The sequence below is a fragment of the Abramis brama genome (assembly GCF_963993115.1).
Source record: "Abramis brama genome assembly, chromosome: 2".
NCBI classification, from domain to species: Eukaryota; Metazoa; Chordata; class Actinopteri; order Cypriniformes; family Leuciscidae; genus Abramis; species Abramis brama.
This window is the reverse complement of record NC_139964.1, coordinates 58,870,457-58,891,039: the sequence shown is the minus strand read 5'-3', so window position 1 is coordinate 58,891,039 and position 20,583 is coordinate 58,870,457. Positions and strand designations below refer to the sequence as shown.

The 20,583-nt window shown below is 40.0% G+C and overlaps 1 protein-coding gene and 2 long non-coding RNA genes across 4 annotated transcripts; 2 read left to right on the top strand and 1 right to left on the bottom strand.

The window, feature by feature from the left end:
• Window positions 1-7,953: 7,953 nt before the first annotated feature.
• On the top strand, window positions 7,954-10,236 carry LOC311078130. Its single transcript, XR_014605064.1, has 3 exons — window positions 7,954-9,482; window positions 9,635-9,700; window positions 9,791-10,236. It is a non-coding gene; the product is annotated as an uncharacterized lncRNA (long non-coding RNA).
• An 830-nt stretch (window positions 10,237-11,066) lies between these two features.
• Window positions 11,067-12,573, top strand: LOC311077405. 2 transcript variants are annotated; one of them, XR_014604880.1, is made up of 3 exons: window positions 11,067-11,422; window positions 11,499-11,600; window positions 11,681-12,573. It is a non-coding gene; the product is annotated as an uncharacterized lncRNA (long non-coding RNA). The 2 variants fall into 2 exon arrangements; XR_014604881.1 differs by having other exon boundaries at window positions 11,280-11,600.
• A 4,340-nt stretch (window positions 12,574-16,913) lies between these two features.
• Window positions 16,914-19,908, bottom strand: LOC311077404 (carbohydrate sulfotransferase 12-like). Its single transcript, XM_084105858.1, has one exon. It carries the CDS (start codon window positions 19,882-19,884, stop codon window positions 18,850-18,852), a length of 1,035 nt encoding a protein of 344 aa, XP_083961984.1. The 5' UTR covers window positions 19,885-19,908; the 3' UTR covers window positions 16,914-18,849.
• Between the last annotated feature and the right edge of the window lie 675 nt (window positions 19,909-20,583).

The window sequence follows — 20,583 nt, the reverse complement described above, 5'->3', positions numbered from 1 at the left end:
GAGCTTTTTATTTTAACCCTGTCTTTCTAAGCCAGTTGTTACTAACAGATGCACTTTGCACCTCTGCAGTGCATGAACTGTAATCATGCCATGCTGTACGTCACCCTTGGGTCACACCAAGCTGGTATTTGACCTGCAGACAGGGAGTGAAAGTGTGTTTGTGCAGTCATCAGTCATATAATTATGGCACTAAGAACATGATGAAAATGCCATTAAGGCCTGACCACAAGAGAGGACTGGAGCATATTCATTTTTAATTTTAAAAATTTATTTGTTGTGGTCACAGGAGTTATGCCTGACTAGAAGGCTTTAAAAAGCCATATTTAGGTGGTGCATTTCACACGTGCGTTCACATGAGCGCACACTAACTCACACATGGAGTGAGAGAATCACATGCAGAATGGCTCATAAAAAGGTTCACAAAAATAACTCACACTATGCTAATTAGCCTGAAAGCTTTTTCATTAGCCAAGCTCTTGTCTAAAATGTGATAAAGCAGTGAATGAACAGATAAAATACGCCCTTCCACTCTAATGTACCTCTGACTGTATTGATTTTCTAATCATTTGATTGAAGTACAGACTTGTTTGTTATTTGACATCTGGTGATAATAAGAAACATCTGGTATGAAAAATAAGTTTCAGCAAGTCAAGGCTAAGTTTTGAACAAAATTGTATATATAGGTATTAAAAATGAACACCCTACAAGGATGTAGGATGAAGGATGTACTTCCTACAGGGATCTTAATTCAGCCATTTTATGGATAAATAAAATCCCATAGGTGGGTTAATGGCAGTTTGGTGAGGTTTATCACTGTGAACAGATCAGTGGGTATAGTGCGCCATCCATTGGCTAAACTTTGGTACTGCAGTACCTCAGTAATGAGTTTGGTGTTGTGTCTTTGAGCATGAAACCCTGCTTCAGATCAGGCCTGCCTCAAGCTCTAAGATATAAGATGTGCAGGATGATCATGTCATGCTCTTTTTTCTTTTCTTTTTTTACTAAATAATACATGTAAGCCTACATGCGTGTGTTTTAGATATAATACAAACTGGACCCAAAATGTTTCAAAATGCATCATTTGTATTATCAGGTTATTTTCAGGAGTAAATTATACTTGAAGAAGATTAAACATGGAGCTTTACAGCAGCATTGAATTAACCAAACTGAACTATTTTGCAGAATAAATGACTTTTTAACTAAAAGGGTACATATGTGAAAAAATGCATCATTTGTATTAGGCTATCAGGTTATTTTCAGGAGTAAATTCTAATTGAAGAAGATTAAAACTTTTAGCTTTACAGTATCATTGGATTAACTAAACTGGCATATATCAGACAAGAGCGAGCCTGCATGTCCTCTGTGATGAAATCACGGGGCTCGCGTGTAACATGTCCCCCTTCCAGACAGACAGTCATGTTATTACAGCCGTTATTTTCTGGTTCCCAAAAAAGATGGGGGTTGCGTCCAATTCTGGACCCTCGTGGTCTGAATCGCTCACTCAGTAGATTCAAGTTCAAAATGTTAACGGTCAAAATTATTGCGTCTCAAATTCAACACAAAGAAAAGCATTCTCTCTCCGGCCCAGAGAAGGTTGTATGGGACTCGGTCACCATGTAAGGTTGTCTTCTGCAAGTGTCAAGTCCATCTTAAACACCCTGAAAAATATCAGGCTAGGTCAGGAGATTACACTCCATCACTTATGGCAACTGCGTCCACGGTGATACCTTTGGGCCTTCTGCATATGAGACCGTTTCAGTTGTGGCTCAAAGCCAGGATATTTCATCTAAGGGCCAGTACCCAAAGGCGAATAAGGGTTACACGCCACGAGCTTCGTAACCTTTCTATATGGCTCAGACACCGGTTCCTCACCTTGGGTCCCACACTAGGTGCGTGTTGTCGTTGCAGGATGCTAACAACAGACACATATCTAACAGGCTAGGGAGAGGTCTTAGATTAGGTTCTGCTTTGGGCTCAGGAAAAGTTCCTGTCCCTCAGGGCGGTTTACATTCCTGGGAGAATGAGCGTGGGAGCAGATCTATTGTCCAGACAGGAGGTCACACAAGGGAATAAGAAACTCAACCCCGATGTGGTCAGACAGATCTAGGAAAGATTTTACGAAGCAGCAAGTTAAGACCGGTTAAGAAAGGCTGGACTTTCAGCGGATGTAATAAAGATCATTCTGGTGCCAATGCTAGGGCTCCCTCCACCAGACGAATGTACACCCTTAAGTGGCGTGTCTTTGAAAGGTGGTGCACTATACACCATGCAGACCCAGTTCACTGCCAGATTGTTACAGTGCTGGAGTTTCTGCTTGAGAAGCTGTCAGCAGGCACATGTCCTGCTACTTTCAGAGTTTTTGTGGCCGCCATCTCGGCTTGCCACGCTCTGATTGATGGTGTTTTTTTAGTGGGAAAACACCCTCTGATTTCCCGTTTCATTCGTAGAGCTAGGAGACTGAGGCCTCCCATCAGAGTGAAAGTTTCCTCTTGGGACTTAGCCGTGGTCGTTGAGGGGCTAGTCGATTACCCCTTTAAACCACAGCGCCATTAAAGCTTCTGACTCATACAGTAAGATGGTTTTTCCTTATGGCTATCTCATCACTAAAGAGAATTAGGGATTTGCAGGCTCTGACAGTTTCGCCATCCTGCTTAGACTTTGCTCGGGACTGGTCAAGGCTATTTTGCATCCTCACCCCGACTACCTTCTAAAAGTCCCATTTTTGACCATGCATCCGGTCATTCTTGAAGCTTTCTGACCTCTGCCGTTCACAATGCCGGAGCAGGAGAGACTCTGCTTACTGTGTCCAGTTCGTGCTTTTCATATTTATGTCCACTGCACAAGCCAGTGGCGTAAATCAGAGCAGCTGTTCATTTTTCATGAGGGCCATAACCGGGGGGCGGCTGCCACAAAGCAAACTATGTCGCAGTGGTTGAGGGATGTCATCTCCCTAGCCTGTGAGGCGTGTCAAGCTTCGCTTCTGGGCGTTAGGGCTCATTCTACCAGGGGATGGCATCCTCCAGGGCTTTAGCAAGAGGCGCCCCCTTGCAGCAAGTATGTGATGCAGCAGACTTGGTCCTCTCCGCGCACATTTAGTCAATTTTATAGTTTGTATGTTCATGTTACTCCGGGCTCACACGTCCTTGATTCGACATCTCAAGCTTATGTCTAAGGCCCTTCTCATGTTTGTGCGCACACACTACACAACCTTGAGGGGTCCAGACACTTTCAGTATGGCAGCGTTTGTATTTTCATTCCACATAGTGCTCTTCACGCAGAGTTGAGAGTAGCTTTTGAAAGGGAACTTCTCGGGTTACTGATGAAGGACCTGCGCCTGGACCCGATGTCATAGCGGGGTGCTAAAGTGCCAACTAGTTTCTCCTTATGGAGGATCCCTTTACCACTCTACAGATAAAGCGTTGTCTGGAAAATTTGGTTCGCGTATCTACCCCGAAGTGATAAAATTCTGTATCAAAATTATAGGGAATTACAAACCTGCGCACATATATTCAAACGCACATACCAATAGACTGAACTCGTAATACGCGTGTGCACGCCATCAGCGTTCTCACAGGTTTCGCGTTTAAAGTCTGTGTAGAGTTTCCTGTTAAAACGGTGTCGTGTTAGTGGCCCCTAAGTTAATAACTAATGATCGTTGCGACAGAAGTGAATCAATCAAATGAACTTTAGCTGGAAAATAACTTTATTCAAGAACTTCTATAAAGCCAAAACAATCTCTGTTACTTTCAACTATCCTTGTATCTCTGTAAAGCCGCTTTGGAACAATCTACATTGTTAAAAGCGCTAAATAAATGAAGATGACTTGACTTAACTTGATATGTAGTAGGAAAGTTGCTTATAGTTAGTAGAATGTCTAAAGTGGACTATCGAAATAAAGTGGAACCAAATAGGCTAATACGGGACAGTCCGTCAGTGGTCGTGGGCGGAGCGTGAGCAATATGACATCATATTGCTCAGAAAATCCAAAGGCTTGATTACTGAGAGTGTTTAGGCTTTTTGAGGATTAAAAAAAAAGGAGTGAATGGATTTTTTTTCATTGTATGATGGTTGTATCCACACACTGCAAAGACACATTTATATGCAAACACCATATAAAAGTGAATTTTGCATCCGATGGGCCCTTTAAGAAATAGACTATTTAAGAACTTTTTAGAATTTATGTTTGTATTCATATAGGAAGATTTTCATGAATCTGGCCTCAAGGAGGTCATGACACGTACAAAGCTTCATTTTTGCCTGGTGAAAACCTTGTGACCTGTGCTACCTTGTGACAATATGAACACAGTTATTTACTGCACACTGAATATTTGTATTTACATCGTGCCTGTACCATGTTAGTTATAATTAGAGCATTCGTAGGTGTGGAAGGTCTGTCAATAAGCTCGCACTGAGCAAACAGCTCCTCTGATTGGCCATTGCATTCATACACTCAGCAGTCTGATTGGCTACAATGCTGAAAAACAAATATGTCAAAAGTAACATTTGACAAAGATTTCCCTCAGCAGCTTTCTGCTGGGTAAAGGAAGAACTGTGAAGGCTGTCCAACAAAATACAGCTTAAATCGCATGTGTTGAACAACTGTAGTGTAAACTGTTGAATTCTTGAAGGTGTAAAGGCGCTAGACAGTATAGTATAGTATTGTTGTGATTTGGTGTAAAAACACGTTTTATGTATAGCTATCAGGGGAGCTCCAGTAAGCATACGTACGTCTCTAAAGTGGATTTACAGAAACCATATACATCTTAAAGACGCTTATTTTAAATGTCTATTTACATCTGACAGGAAAATCTTCGATTAGATTGCAGATGAGCACAGCACAACATGAAATAGACATCTGATTGGGTGATGTATGTGTGCTATTATGTAGTAGAATTCACTGTTGTTAACACTGCTTATGTTACATGAATGTAAGTTATGTAAATAAACAAATCTACAAAAAGTAACTAAACATACTGTAGATTTATCAATAACTGACCACAACACAGGATAGCTTTAACAACTCAACGTGTTCCTTCTTTTATTTCTCAACTCTACATCCCTTCCCTTAAGCTAACACTCACCAACTGAACATGTGAATAAGCAGTACAACATGTAACACTGTAATATATATATAACGGGTATCCTTAACCAGTTACATAGTCCTCATAACGTGGGTTAGGATGGCTAACTCTCCCTGAACGAGTCACCACAGGCTGGGCGGTTGCAGCAACAACACCAGTGGCAGGTGCTTCGCTCTGAGATGGTAACACTGTAGATGACAAGAGGTTTGTACGAGGTGACACTGGTGGAAGTGGCCTATAATCATCTTCTGAACATTCAGTGGCGCAGGCTCTTGAACACTGAGAAGCAGACGTCGATTTCTTATGTACTGTCTGCCCTGAGAGGTCACCACATAGCTGTTAGGTTGAGCAGCATGGCCCTGTACAACTGCCAGTTTGTCGAACCCGCGAGTCGTCTGCATCCTTACTGTCTGACCCTGTTGTAAGGGTGGAAGGGTGTGGGCATTGCGGTCACAGTATGCTTTGCTTTCCTTTCTCCTCCTGGTAAGAGCTGCCTTGACGTTGCGGCACACAGAGGGCATCGGTCTGTCTTTCAGCTCAGGAAGAAAAGTTCTCGTCTGCCTAGAGAGGAGCAGTTGGGCAGGTGATGGCAGGTCAGCGCGTGAAAGGTTACGCAGGTGGAGTAAAGCAGCCTGAATGTCACTGTGCTCTCTATGGCATTTCTCGAGCAGATGCTTGGCGGATCGCACTGCACGCTCTGCCAGCCCATTGGATTGTGGGTAATAAGGGCTACTCCGAATGTGCTCGAAGTCCCATGCACGTGCAAAACCAGAAAATTCACTACATACAAACTGCCGTGCATTGTCTGTCATGAGCGTCTGAGGAATGCCATGGACGGCAAAGTGTCTCTTAAGTTTCGCAATTACAGTGACACTCCTCATGTCGGGTAGATGGTCAAGCTCAAACCAACCAGAGAATAAGTCCACTAGAACCAGATGCATTTTGCCATGCCATTCAAATATGTCTGCAGCAGTGAACATCCAGGGAAGATCAGGAACATTGTGTGGTTGCATTGGTTCATGTGATTGATGGGGTTTAAGGGCATTACAAGGAGCACAACGAGAGAGTGCTCTCTCGATATCATCATACATCGTGGCCCAGTACATTGTTTCTTTTGCCCCGCGTTTTGTGGCCACCAGACCTGGATGGCCTTGATGAAGCTGAGTCACATAGTAACTTTGTAGCGATGGTGGTATCAGGAGTCTCTGTCCTCGAAAAATCAGTCCATCTTCCACAACAAATTCCTCTCTCATGGAAAAGAATGGGCGGAGATCATGTGATAGCTCTTTGAAGGAGGTTGGCCAGCCATGCATTATCATGTTAACGAGTCTTTGGCATGTGGGATCAGATTTTACAACAGTTCGGAGTTCCTCTGTCCGCTGTGATGAGAGGACTTGAAGTGTCATTACCTCTAGCAGGTCATCCGAAAGGGGAGGGTCAGTGGAGGGGAGATGAGCCTCAGCGACAAAGAGTTCCTTGCCACGTTTGTAGATCACGTTGAGACTGTAACGTTGGAGCTTGAGCATCATGCTTTGAAGACGTGCTGAGGCGGTGTGTAACGGCTTTTTAAAGATTGTGATAAGAGGCTGGTGATCTGTTTCCACGGTGACGGGTCGGGCATAAATGAAGTCATGAAACTTCTTAGTTGCGAATACTAATGCTAACATTTCTTTCTCGATTTGGGCGTACCGAGATTCAGTGGGTGTTAGGGCGTGTGAGGCAAATGCAACAGGAGCACCCTGCTGAAGACACACAGCGCCCAGTCCATGTTGGGATGCGTCAGCTGAAAGGACAACAGGTTTGGTGACATCAATGCATTGCAGAACTGGGGGACTGGATACGGCATCCTTCAGCTTTTGGAAGGCAGCATCCTGAAGCTCATGCCACGACCATTCCACATCCTGCTTCAACAGTTCACGTAGAGGGCCTGTAACGTCACTATAGTGTGGGATCAATTTCGATAAGTAGTTGGTCATACCAAGAAACCGTTGTAAGGCCTGTTTGTCCTCAGGTTTTGGCATTTGGCGGATAGCTGTGGTCTTGTCGGGGTCGGGTTTGACGCCATTAGCAGTCAGGAGATGGCCTATATAAGAAACTGAGGTGACACGAAATTTGCACTTATCAGGGTTTAATTTCATGTTACAGCCACGGATTTTGTGGAGTACCTGTTTCAGTCGCTCATCATGTTCCTGTAGCGTGCATCCCCATACTAGGATGTCATCTACCACAATTTGACATGGTTGTGCATCAAAGAGCTGTTCCATGGATCGCTGGAATACTTCACTGCCAGTGGAAATTCCGTAAGGCATGCGCAGAAATCTGTACCTGCCAAAGGGCGTCATGAATGTGGTCAGCTTCGAAGATGCCTCGTCTAAGGGGATTTGCCAAAATCCGCATTTTGCGTCGAGGATGCTGAAAACCTTGGCACCCGGCATGTCAGCAATGACCTGTTCAATGGTTTTCAGTGGATGATGGGGCCTTAGGAGTGCCTTGTTGAGATGCACTGGATCTATGCAGATTCTTACAGAGCCATCTTTCTTTTTGGCAGCGACTATGGCAGACACCCATTCAGTGGCTTCGGTTTCAGGGGTGATGACACCCAATGTAGTCATTCTCTCAAGCTCTGCCATGACTTTCCCCTTCATTGCTATGGGTACTTTCTTGGGTGCACATACAGAGGGCACTATTGACTCGTCTAATCGCAATGTGATAGATGACAGGTAGTTTGCCAAGCACTGTGGTGTCAAACAGATCACTGAATTCTTGTACCTCTGGTTCTTGGTTTTGTACTGCATGCACATGTGGTCCTAACTGTATCAGACCCATAGCTATACTGTCTTGCAATCCTAGCAGTGGTCTCACATTGCGATCTACAACATGAAATTTTAGTTGGCCTTGTTCACAGTCTAGTATCGTGGTGCCCTCAGAATTGATGGTTTGCCCACCATATGCAATGAGATTAACTTTTTCAACAGTATTTATGTGAGCTGAGGGTGCAATGAGGTATAACTGTTGGGCAGATATAACGTTGCATTTGGCACCTGTGTCCACCTTCAGTTACAATTGGCCAGGCCCATGTGCCAGTTGCACTGTTGTGAATATTTCACCTTTCTGCGAAACATCATCCACTGTCTCACAATAGAAAGTGTCCTCAGGGGCATCCAGATTCGTGCCTAATTCATTCACTCGATTAGACTTATAGTTTCTGAATTGTGCAGTAGTCCGCTTAGGATGGTAATCACGAGTTTGTGACTGTGGTGCCGTTTTGTGTGATGGAGTTGATCTACAGCATTTTGCAAAATGGTTCCATTTTCCACAGTTGTTGCACTGTTTATTGAAAGCAGAGCACTTGAATTTGTCAGGGACATGATATCTGTTGCAATTGATGCAGCGATCTTGTATTGCACATACTTCAGCCTCGTGTTTCAGTTCTTTTGTGCTCTCTTTTCAGATTGCTCATATAACAGGCATACGTTAACTGCGGAGTCCAACGTCAGATTTTTTCGCGGAGCAGCTGTTTCCGCACACCATCACTTTCAATCCCGCAAACTATGCGGTCACGTATTAGCTCGTCATTTAAAGTTCCAAAGTCGCATTTTTTTGCGAGTAACTTTAGGATGGACACATACGACTGAATGGACTCACCAGGTTTTTGATTAGTCGTGTTGAAGACGTGTCTGTCCATTATAATGTTCTTTGTAGGCAAGCAGAGTTCTGCAAACTTTTTCAGTAATACGTCAGGATCTTCTCTGTTCTCTACCTCGGCAAATGTGAAAGCCTCTGATTTCTCCACCGCGTCGGGGCCCGCTAAATTCAGCAGAGTGTACGCCTGCACCTTTTTCGATTTGTCTGATAGACCAGCATTGCAATATATGCGCCATTCTTTTTCGAATTTGCTCCAGTTGTCAGCAATGTGCTCGTCGAAGATTAACGGATCAATACGGCGGAGACCTTGTGCCATGTTCGACCTCTTCTGACACCATGTAGATTTATCAATAACTGACCACAACACAGGATAGCTTTAACAACTCAACGTGTTCCTTCTTTTATTTCTCTTATTCCCGTTGCCCTTCCGCAACCCCTGCAGTCTGGTCTGCCAGACCACACCCACCTTCCCATGTAACACCAACCTTAAAGGGCTATAGCAACATTTATCAACTCTACACATACATTATCTGTTTTATTCGTCAGTTAGTACTCTTGATAAATTTAGGAACATTTATGTTGGATAAAAAGTGAGAACACATCAGCAACATCCTCAACATGTAAATGTAGTATTGAGATCATAAATCACAGACGTAACGTGAATCTTGTCTGAATGTTACAGGGACAGATGAACACGTGTGTTTATCCGGTGGAGAGAGGCTCATGAAGCAGAATGCTGCCATCAAAGGCTTTCGAGTGAGTATATTACAAAAATGAATTAAAAAAAATCTTTTTAAATCTTAAGTTGTAGTTTATTTTAATTATTATAATTTCAAACGGAGTTATTACAGCACTTTTCTGATTCTTGATTTCTGTGCATTTGCTGCAAAACTTTTGTGGTGGAGCAGGGCCTGCAAAGAAAAATGTGGGGGAATATGTGGGGGAAAAGAGAAAACCTGAAACAAAAATATAAAGTAAGATCATTTTGTTACTTCTAAATCATAAATGAAATTACATTGTGCTGTTAAAAGGACTGCTTTTGTGTTCTGTTTGTATGTCTGCAGACTGCAGATTGGTGTGAGCACTGAGGATGAGGAGACACAGCAGCATCCTGGAAATGGGACAGTGCCATGGATAAGACCCTCCATCACTCCACCTGCCCTTATTTGCCTCAGATTGTGAAGCAAGCACAGCGCCGCACGCAACAACCTCAGGCACAAAGGCATGGCTCACCTCTGACCATGAAGAAAATAGAGCACCAGTGTGTTTTCAGCATGCCAAAGGCTAAGTGTTTGCCGTTGAGAGAGCCTCACAGGTTCTGACTGCAGCAGTGAGGGACATGATGGACTGCAAAGACAGGTGAAGGTGGGCACAGTGGTCTGATTCATCCAAATAAAGCTGCAGATTTGGCACAGCTGTGTTGAGATGGCAGTAGGATGTGCGGTTCAGCGCCTGTAAATATGTGATTACTAGAACAAGTTTGAATAAAGCTTTGTTTCATGTGTTGTTGAATTGTATATGTATTTATTTATTGTGATGGTTACTGGCACAGTGACAAGGTTAAATATCTTTGAATAGTTTATCATAATACATTTAGAGAAATGCATTTGCTTGTTATTTATAAGCCTGAGCGATGAAACGAGAGTTAAGAGGAAAACAAAAATCTTTTAAGATTTCAGCCACTTTTGCTTGTGCGTGATTTTTTTTTTTTTTTTTTTTTTTTGCATAGAAAATAAAGAAATTAATATTCAACATATTCAAGAGATGACATCACCGAAGGCAACCAATAGGCTATGAGCTGCATTTTATTGATCATCAGTTAATTTCAAAATCAAAGACCACAATAGGAGAGAGTGGCAACAGCACTGGTCAAACCATTTTGTTTCTTTAATTTTAATGAAGATGATTGTGTGTTGAGCGTCTGCGACTTACTTTCACTTTGATTTGCGATAGTTTGCACGTTGGCTTGATGAATAGATCGCTCAGCTACTCATCTGCGGTGATACGTGTTGCAGTTACGTCAATCCCTTTTGTCGGGTAGAATTATAATTTAGCCTATATTTCATCAACAACACATAACTCAGGAGCAAACAGGTTAGTTTGGTTGTTTAGAGATAAATCATTCGCACCTTCTAGCTAACGTGACCAGACCTTAAATTGACCTTAAGCTCCACCACTTAAGTTGAAACGATTGTCATCTGACAATGCATCTAGTCGATTTGTTAAAAAAATTTTTTTTTGAGAACTGAAGTGTGATTATTTTGCAAGTTTGTACTTCAGAGTACATCACAGCTCCTATGTACAAATGATGTACATGACTCACAAACCTTCTATATAGACATCAGAGAACAATTTAAAATCAATGCATTCTATGCAGGGGAGAGCCGGGACGACCAGCCAGTGTTCAAACTATCTGTTTGCCTTAGCTCGATTAAAAAGCTTGTAATAATGTTTTCAGTTCCAGTGGTACTGATGGATTTCCACGGGAAATTCGAGCATGTCTTTGCGTCATTCCATCACATCATCTGCTTTGACTTCTATTGTATGTGTGGTGATGTGATCAGCCATTATGGGGTTAATCCCCAAATATGGCGTTTCCGCGAGTATAAAAGGAGATGCGACGGACATCTGGGCGAGCGTTTATCCCGTTTCTGGGAAGTGACGTCACTTTCGGGGCGCCGGTTTCGGTTCAGGAGGTAAGGGCTTTTTGCGTCTAACGCATCTTGAATGTTTGGATCAGGAAGGGTGATTTGGGACTCGTTTACCTTGCAGTGTGGCAGAGGAGATTAGCAGACACGAGATGCAAACAGATTTCACTACGAGGTTTTTATTAGCACGTTGAGTGCATTGAGCACCGCGAGTCATTTACCACAGGTATGTGATATTCTCTTCTGCCTAAACTAACAATTAAAGTGGGAGGATCATCTCCTTAACTTAATGTTAATTTTTAACAGCGATACAAGCGTGGAGGTGTTGCAGCAGGCTTGGCAGCCTTTGAAGGCTCGGCAGACTCTAAAGGCTGGCAGACGCTGTCGGCTCGCGCTACTTACCGACTGTTTATCTACGTGTGACACTAAACGACCCTGAAGTGGATGGGATGGCGTTTCACGTATAAATGTGACTGTTTCCATCCGGTCGTGGACTGTATTCAAGCTGATCGAAGCACGCGTCGAATGTACAGCCTGCTAGGACACTTCTAAAATTGATCCTTAATTTGACAGTACTCCTCGACTGTTGAACTGAGGCTGGGGGAAATAATTGCACACTGACAAATTCTCTATGTCACCCTTGTATTTATATAGTTTATATATGGGTGTTTAATCCGAATTCTGCATTCATTATTGTGTGATGACCTGATCTACTGTTTGTGACATTGTCGTTCATTTCTCTGTCAGGAAGTTTGTGGGGTGGTCTAGAATCCCCCGCTAACGTGCTGAGCACGGTCATTATAGAGAAACTGGCCTGTTTGGCCGTGCGTGTGATTTGTATATGCTTCTTTGACACCCTTGATGTGAGAGTGCATGTTTCGTGTATCATTTTTTTGTATTGAATATTCTTTGTCCTTTTCCTTCAGAATCTGGGGCCATTCGTGGTTCCTGAAGTCTTCTGGGTGTGGTGGTGGTTTGATTGACAGTCTGCAGTGTTCACAGTGAGTGTAGTGTTGTGAGAGAGCACGAGTGGTTGCAGTGTTGATCTGATAGCCAGGACAAATTCCCCAGGTTCTGAAGTGGTGTGTTTGTGTGTGTGTGTGTGTGTGTGTAATGTGTGACGTGTCTGGTTTTAAGATTCTTTATTAAAAAGTGTGTTTAGTAAATTATGCTTTTTCAATAAACTGTTTGTACTTTCACCATTGTCTGGTATCTGACTCAGCCATTGCGTACCTGTGTGCTTTATGTACTCAAACTATTTCTGGGTTCCCGGATTACATCTGGGTGGCGTAGTCGGAATTCACCTAAAGTCTCAAACTGCCACATATGGATTAAAAATATATATAAAAAAAACTGATTACCACATTACTGATTATTTCCACATAAAGACAGTCAATCAAGTTTGGAATGTAAATGATGACATTTTGGGTGTAACGTGTGCATAGACTAATGAAGACAAAGACGACTAAAGTGCCAATGCAAGGTTTAATATAATAATCCAAACAGGTAGCAGTAGGCCTACACACACGTACACACTCACAAATTGAAACAAGACCGGACAAACTCAAAGGAACACACAGATAACGAGATGAACACAGCTGAACCAAACCAACTAATCACAGTCACCAGGAACTTAAGAGTGGCGGGAATCTAGACTAATGAAAACAGAAATTAATAAAGTACAAATGAAGAGTCAGTGAAACTAAAACTAACTACATTTAAAGAGAAAAAAAGCTGTCCTTATTTCATGGATAAAGGCTTTAAAGCTGTTTTGTAAATTAAATCTTTAATTGACCTAATGAAATTTACAGTTCTTAGAATCAGAGTTTTATCTTGTAGTTTTATTTAACTGTAAGATCATGGCAGTCAGAGATAAAACCATGCTCATTACCATGTTTATTTTGTCTTTAAAATAAATAAATAATAAACTATAGAAATTTTTTTTTTTTTTTTTTTGTAAACAAAATACATATCTGCCCACACACAAACACATATCTTCAGTGTTAGTATAGTTGCAACCAAGGTAAATTATAAGGGTGGTGCTCAGGGACGGATTTACCTCACATTATTACCTCATATTTTGACAGGTAAAATAGATTTGTGGGCCCCCCTCTCAACATAACCAAAGACAGGATTCCTCAAATCCAGTCCTGGAGGGCCACTGTCCTGCAGAGTTTGAATCAAACTCACCTACCTGTGAATTTCTAATGATCCTGAAGACCCTGATTAACTTGCTCAGGTGTGTCTGATCAGGGTTGGAGCTAAACTCTGCAGGGCATTGAAACAGGCTTGGGATGTCACAAGGTTGAGGAAGTTATTATTTTCTCAACTATCACTTTAATAACATGACTAACAATACATGTTGTACCTTGCAGGGATCTTGGCATAGTATGCTGAAATACAAGTTGGAACAGGGATGAAAACCTTATCAAAGTGACGGGACTATCTACCTGAAAAGAGAAAAAAAAAAGAAGCCTGGCAGAAAACAATGGCAACTTTTCACTTTTCTGACTCAATAATTACCTACAAATTTCTCTTGTGAATATTTTATTTATATTTTTTGCATACTTATGTTGCAACGGAGTAAAGGTGTGGTCACATTTGTAAACATTTCTGTGTAATTACGTGGGCAAAAAGGTCCATTGTCAACAGTGTAGTGACGTAATGGATGAAGCACAGCTCACTCAGAAGTCATTTTCAATCTGCAATCTGTTGAGTCAATCTGGAGAATTTGAGTGACAAACTTTAAAAAAATGTGTGGATTGGAGTGAGTGTGTGGATTCCTATTGAAATGACTGGAATTCACCTGTGAAAATTTGCAGAAGAACAGTTAATGTGACTAACTCTGTAATGAGATCAAATATTAAAGGGATAGTTCACCCAAAAGCCATCCTAGGTGTATGACATTCTTCTTTCAGCTAATACAATCGGAGTTATATTAAAAAATGTCCTGGCTCTTCCAAGTTTTATAATGGCAGTGAATGGCTGTACAGGTATGTCTTTGGAAGTCCATCAAAGCGCATCTAGTTATGATAAAAGTGCTCCATGCATCTCCGCTGGTTATTAACGGCCTTCTGAAATGAAGCGATGTGGTTTATGAGCATTGTTGAATGCATATCACACATTTAGCTTTTCAAAAGTCATGATGTACACAACAGTCTACAGCAGGAGAGCCCATCCTGCTCCTTCAGCTCCAACCCAACTGAACCAGCTTAAGATCTTTAGAAAAGCACTGTGTTGGAATAGGGTCAGATCTGAACTCTACAGGTAGGTAGATCTTCAGGAACAGCATTGGGCACCCCTGTCTACAGGCTCACAGAATCCCGAACATCAGTATTTTAACGATTCATAAAAGCTGAATAACTGTCTAACCATCGGAGACTTTGCTATGAAAAAGGTTAGGATCCTGTTTTTTTCGGTAGTATTACAGCACCATTTGATGTTTGCTTTTGGCATCTGATGGAGCTTTTGGAAAACAAAACAAAACAGTGACATCAGACTTAAAGGGTTAGTTCACCCAAAAATGAAAAAAATTGTCATCATTTACTCATCCTCCAGTGATCTGTTTTTCATGAAAGCTCTTGGATAAAATGTATTTGAGGATTTCGTACCTTTTTTGTCAGGCCTACATCGGACCCTGCAGCAGGTTTTGGTAATTTTGAAAATGATGATCTAAGGCTTATTTTTTATAATAAATAATACATATACAGAGTATTAGAAGCAATAATACCAGTTGGACCCAACATGTGTCAACACATCTGTTTATTGAATCAGTTTATTGATTTTCAGGTAATGTTAAAAAAAAGTGTTAATTGCATTTAATTATTACAATATGAACTACTGTGTGAAATATAAGCCTGTTGACGTAAAAGGTAAAGAAAATAAAAAATGTATCATTCATATTTTAAAAATCATCAAAATCATCCTTTAGGCCTAATTCATATACCCAATCCATATCCATAACTGTGCAAACAAATTCCCTCAATCCATTTAAAATGAAACAGAAAAGAAAAGTATTTTAACAGTTGCTTGACCTGATCACATAAAAAAGGGACTATAACATAGGTTAAGAATGAAATCTATAAAAAGAATCTAGATTAGGATCTTCAACCATCAGGCCTCAAAGATGCTTAATGAAACCAAACTGCTTTAGTAGCCCTGGATTATAAACCTACAAAGTAATTTGTTAGTGAAACATTTACAATGTAACCTTCATCTGACTGTTTGCCAGCTTCATTTTGATATTGGATCAACATTCTGAGATAAATAGCAAAAAAAAAAAAGAAAAAAGAAAAAGAAAAAAGAGTGCTGTCAATCCATTAAAACAATCCACACTTTTGTTTTCTTTTATTAATCGCAATTAAAACACATAAGTTTTTATATTTTTATAATGTAATCATTTCACAGTTCATTTCTAAATTAATGTAAATACCATATATTTTAAATACTTGTTGAATTACATCTTTTTATAAATGAAGGCTAGTATCACTGATAGTAATACAGCTATTGATACCTTGATGAAAATGATTTTATCACCAATTTTAAACATTAATTATCGCCATTCAACTTTACAGTGTGATTGAAAGCTATAATTTTTTTAAACATTTATTTGGCTTCAAAAAATATAATAACTTTAAATTTTAATGAACTTAAAGGATTAGTTCACTTCAAAATTAAAATATACTTCCAAGCCTGTATGGATTTCTTTCTTCTGCTGAACACAAAGATATTTTGAAGAATGTCCGTAACCAAACAGTGTTACCAAACCAAACCAACCAAAAAGAAAGAAACTCATACAGGTTTGAAACAACTTCAGGGTGAGTGAATGATGACAGAATTTTCATTTTGAAGTGAACTATTCCTTTAAAACAATCCTCACATAAACCCATAATACATAGCTATTGACCTGTGCCCTATTAAATATTAATTATTAGGTTATCAAACAGTCTTCACTGCATAAATTATAATTTATTTATAAATCATTATTAAAGATAAAAAGTTATATAGTCAAACGCAGTGAGTAATTTTCTCTGTTACCTTTGTTCTTTGGTTAACGTTAATGAATATATTCTGTGCGAACGATACTGGCGCGCGTCTTTCTGAGCGTCGTGTGCGTGTCACAACTCCCTTCTCAGTAAATGTCATTTGTAAACGTGGAAGATGTGTCAATAAGCTCGCGCTGAGCAAACAGCTCATCCGATTGGCCACTGCATTCATACAAGATACACTCATTTGCTACAATCATAGACTGTAAAAAAAATAGGCTACAATGCCCAATGCTGAAAAAAAAAAAAAAAAAAAAAAAAAAACATTTCAAAAGTAACATTTGACAAATATTTTCCTCAGCCGCTTTCTGCTGGTTAAAGGAAGAACTGTGAAGGCTGTCCTACAAAACACAGCTTCCTTCTTCGAGTAAACTTAAAGAGAACGTACTGGAAACTTGAAAGGTTTTATTTCATTTGCTGTGGTGTTTATCATTTAACACGATTTAGAAGCCTGAAACCGCCTTTGACTCAATTGCATAGTTTTTTTTCTGTGGTTATATTTGATTATCAAAAGGAAATGGTAGCCTACATGATTAAAAATATTCGTAAATTTAAATTTGGAGGTTTTAACTAGAAAATACTTTGTGATTATTTGTGAAATTTACTAGCAATTTATGAGTAAAAAATGGTTGCAAAGCAATCCTATACCAAATGTTTTATGTAGGCTACTGGTCTGGGAGTGAACTGATTTTTATTAAAGCTCTTGGATAAAACGATTTCGCACCTTCTTTGTCAGGCCTACTTCGGACCCTATATGAAGTAGGCCTGACCTGGAACACACCAAGCCGACGTGACGAACTAGGGCTGATGAAAGCCGACTGTGTTGTCCCTCCCGTTGGGGTAAAAGCTGCACTTGAACACAGCGAGAGAACTACTGCCGACTGTCGGCAAGAATGCGCCTGCGTGTTAGTGAGACAACTGTCTATTTCTGCAGATATAGGCCTATTCAAAAAGGGCTGTAGATACACAAACCGTAAACAACGCAGTGCGTGCTTACCGTTTTGGCTTCTGTTTATAATAAATTATAATAGGCCTACATATACAGAGTATATGTTTAAGAGGTTGTTTTGGTTTCTGTTTGTCTGTTCACTTTAAGGTCCTTGCACACTGAGTCCGAAATTTGCATCCGAAATTTTCGCACGTTAAAAAATAAATACGACCTCCTATGTCAATCACGCTTGCACACTGCCTCCGAAACTTTCGTCCGTCATAAAAAAAATTAAGATCAGGTTCGATTTTCTGCGTTTTTCGCATCCATAGCAAGCATTTTGAATGGTGTTTTGACAATTCAGAGCCACCAAATCACGAATACGAAAAAACGCATGCGAAAATTTCGGACTCAGTGTGCAAGGGCCTTTAGAGTTTGTTTTTGATCTTTTCTGCTTATGTCAGTTTCTAGGTTTTCAGTCTGTTAATTGGTTCAGTTAAATCAGTTCTCTCACTGTTTGTCACTATGGTTTCTAATTTATTTGAGTTTCAGTTCAGGTGTGTCTCGTTAATTAGTCTCAATAGTTTATCTGTTTGCTGTCTATTTAAAGGTGCTGCATGTAACTTTTTCACTCTACTAAAGCATAAAAATACCATAATATGTTTGCATATATTGAAGAAATGTGCTAAGTTCGTTTCTCTGAAAAAGTTCTACAGCCAGTTATTTTACTTTGAACTTTGGTTGTTCTGTTCCTGTTATTCCTGTTCTTGAGTGTAATTTGAGTTTGCTTCTAAATTAAGACTGCTACACCTATATCCTGCTTCCTCTAATATCAGTTGGATCCAACGTGTCAACATGTTTTTAATCGTTTTTTTTTTTTTTTTTTTTAGATTAACTTGAACACTGAAAGTTAAAAAAGCTTTAATTGCAATAATTAAACCATGAACTACTGTGTGAAATATAAGCCTGTTGACTTGTAAAGAAAAAATATCACATGTATCATTCATATTTTGAAAATCATCACTGTGACAGTTTTTACAGTGATTTTACAGTTTTTGATTGACCTGATCACCAAGAAAAAGGAGACTATAGCATCAAAAATCAAAGTAGGTTAGAAGGTTAAAAAATGAAATCTGGAAAAAAGAACCAAGATTATCATAAAACAGGAGTCTGAATTTAACAAAGAATAAAAATAGATTCCATCAGGCCTCAAATATGTTTCAGTATGTAACCAAACTACTTTCGTAGCCCTGGGTGATGAAACCTACAAAGTTTTTTTAGCAGAACTGACAATTCAACCTCAAACTGCTCTTATGTCAGCTTCATTTTGAATTCCTTAATTTTTGCGAATCAAAATATTGGGCCAAGTTGGCCAACTTTAAGGGATAAATAGCAACAAATACAAAATTAGACCTAGACATGTTCTTGACAGATTTCATTTAGGATTCAGCTTAATAAGGCATAAGTAATGGAAAATCAGAAAGAACAAAAAGCAATACTTGTCACTCGTCCAGAAGTATCTCAGGTTTCTTGTATTCAAATAATTTAAAGTCTGTTTCATAAAGATTGTACAGCTTTCTCCTGTCAGCTATGGAAATGCTTGCAAACCATTCTCGCTCCCAGTCTTCTGCTGTCCTGTTCTCGTACCCTGGGGGAAAGTGAATATATTTATCCAGCCCAAGAATCCTCAACAAATGGTCTGTATCCTCATCAAGAGTTTCCAACTTTCCAACAAAATCATAGTCAATTTGGCACGGATGGCAGAGTCTGTACATCTGCTGCCAGTGTTCATTGAATGGATTATTCTTCTCAGTCTTTGGATCTAACAGGTACTGAATAAAGTGAGTAAAGGACGGTCTGATACCTGCGGCGAAGGCCTCTTGAGCAGAGTCAGGGGGGGATGAAATATTAGCATAACGCTGAAGCATTGTGGAGGCATACTCCTTATAGAAATACTCATCTGGCACAGTAAATTTGTTCCGGAAAGCAGAAATAAGTCGTACAAAAGGATCCCGTACAAAAAGGAACTTAGTGTAATTCTTTAGTTTGTGATGCATCAATGGACGTGAGAAACGACCAAAGCGTTTCCAAAGCTTGTTAAACGTCTTATGTACTGTATGATTATGGATTACCTCATATGGTATGTCAAGAGGATCCAGATATGGAGCTCCATTAGGTGCCTTCAGGTTCTGGCTGAGCACAATCATGACTCGTTTCCAGTTGGTACATGCTACCTTTGGTACAAAACAGTAGATAACACCGTGATGATCATCCACAATGAGATGGTCCAGGGCTCTGTTTGGAATTTGGTCAAATGGGATTAATTTCCCTGGGAAATTCAAGCTGCTATTGTTTGAGCAAAGCTCTCTTATCATACGTCTACGATGTGCTTGACGCAGTTTGAGGTGTCTGAAATCTTGTGATGAAGCTGTGTGTGGGTAAAAAATCCCATTTCTCAAATCATTCCAGAAAATGAAGAATGTGACAAATACTGCTCCCAAAAGAATGAAGTACTGGAGTTGCCTTTGCATTGCCATTTTCGCTGGACGCTTATTCCAGATCCTCACAATGGATTGAATGGTATATTGTTTCTGGAATTAAGTTGAGAATTCTGGGGGGAAACACACAAAAAGGACTTTATGATGAATTCTGAATTTACAATCTACTACCACAAAATATGATTCATCACTATATCTAAACTCACACACAATGTGAACATAGAATGAATGCTCTATCTTTCTGGCAGACTACACTCTTTTTAAAAGATTTTTTGGTAACACTGAAGTATAATGGTCCGTCATTAATAGGTAACTATCTAGGAAGTGATGAAGGACAAATGAGTAGAACTACATTAACACTTCAGCACTATTAACTCATATGGGTAACACTCTCTGTGAAGTCCATGCTTATAATGAATTATAGCTCCATCTATACTTACGTAGGCCTATTACTATAAATATTTTTATAAAGACTCATTAAGACCAACTGCATTAGAAGAACAGTTATAATTCCATTTATATTATCTTTATAATTACTTAGGCTATAAGTCATGCATTTGCTTTTTCAATGTGCATGCTCATAATCCATTAACACTGATTGTCAGTCATGGTTCCATGAATGTATTTATAAAGATGCGACCTGCATTGCTGTAATATTATTAAGTTATAGTTACTATGACTTTTTTGTTATTCAGATTTATTTCTGTCAAATAGGGGAATATATTAATAGCCATGTTG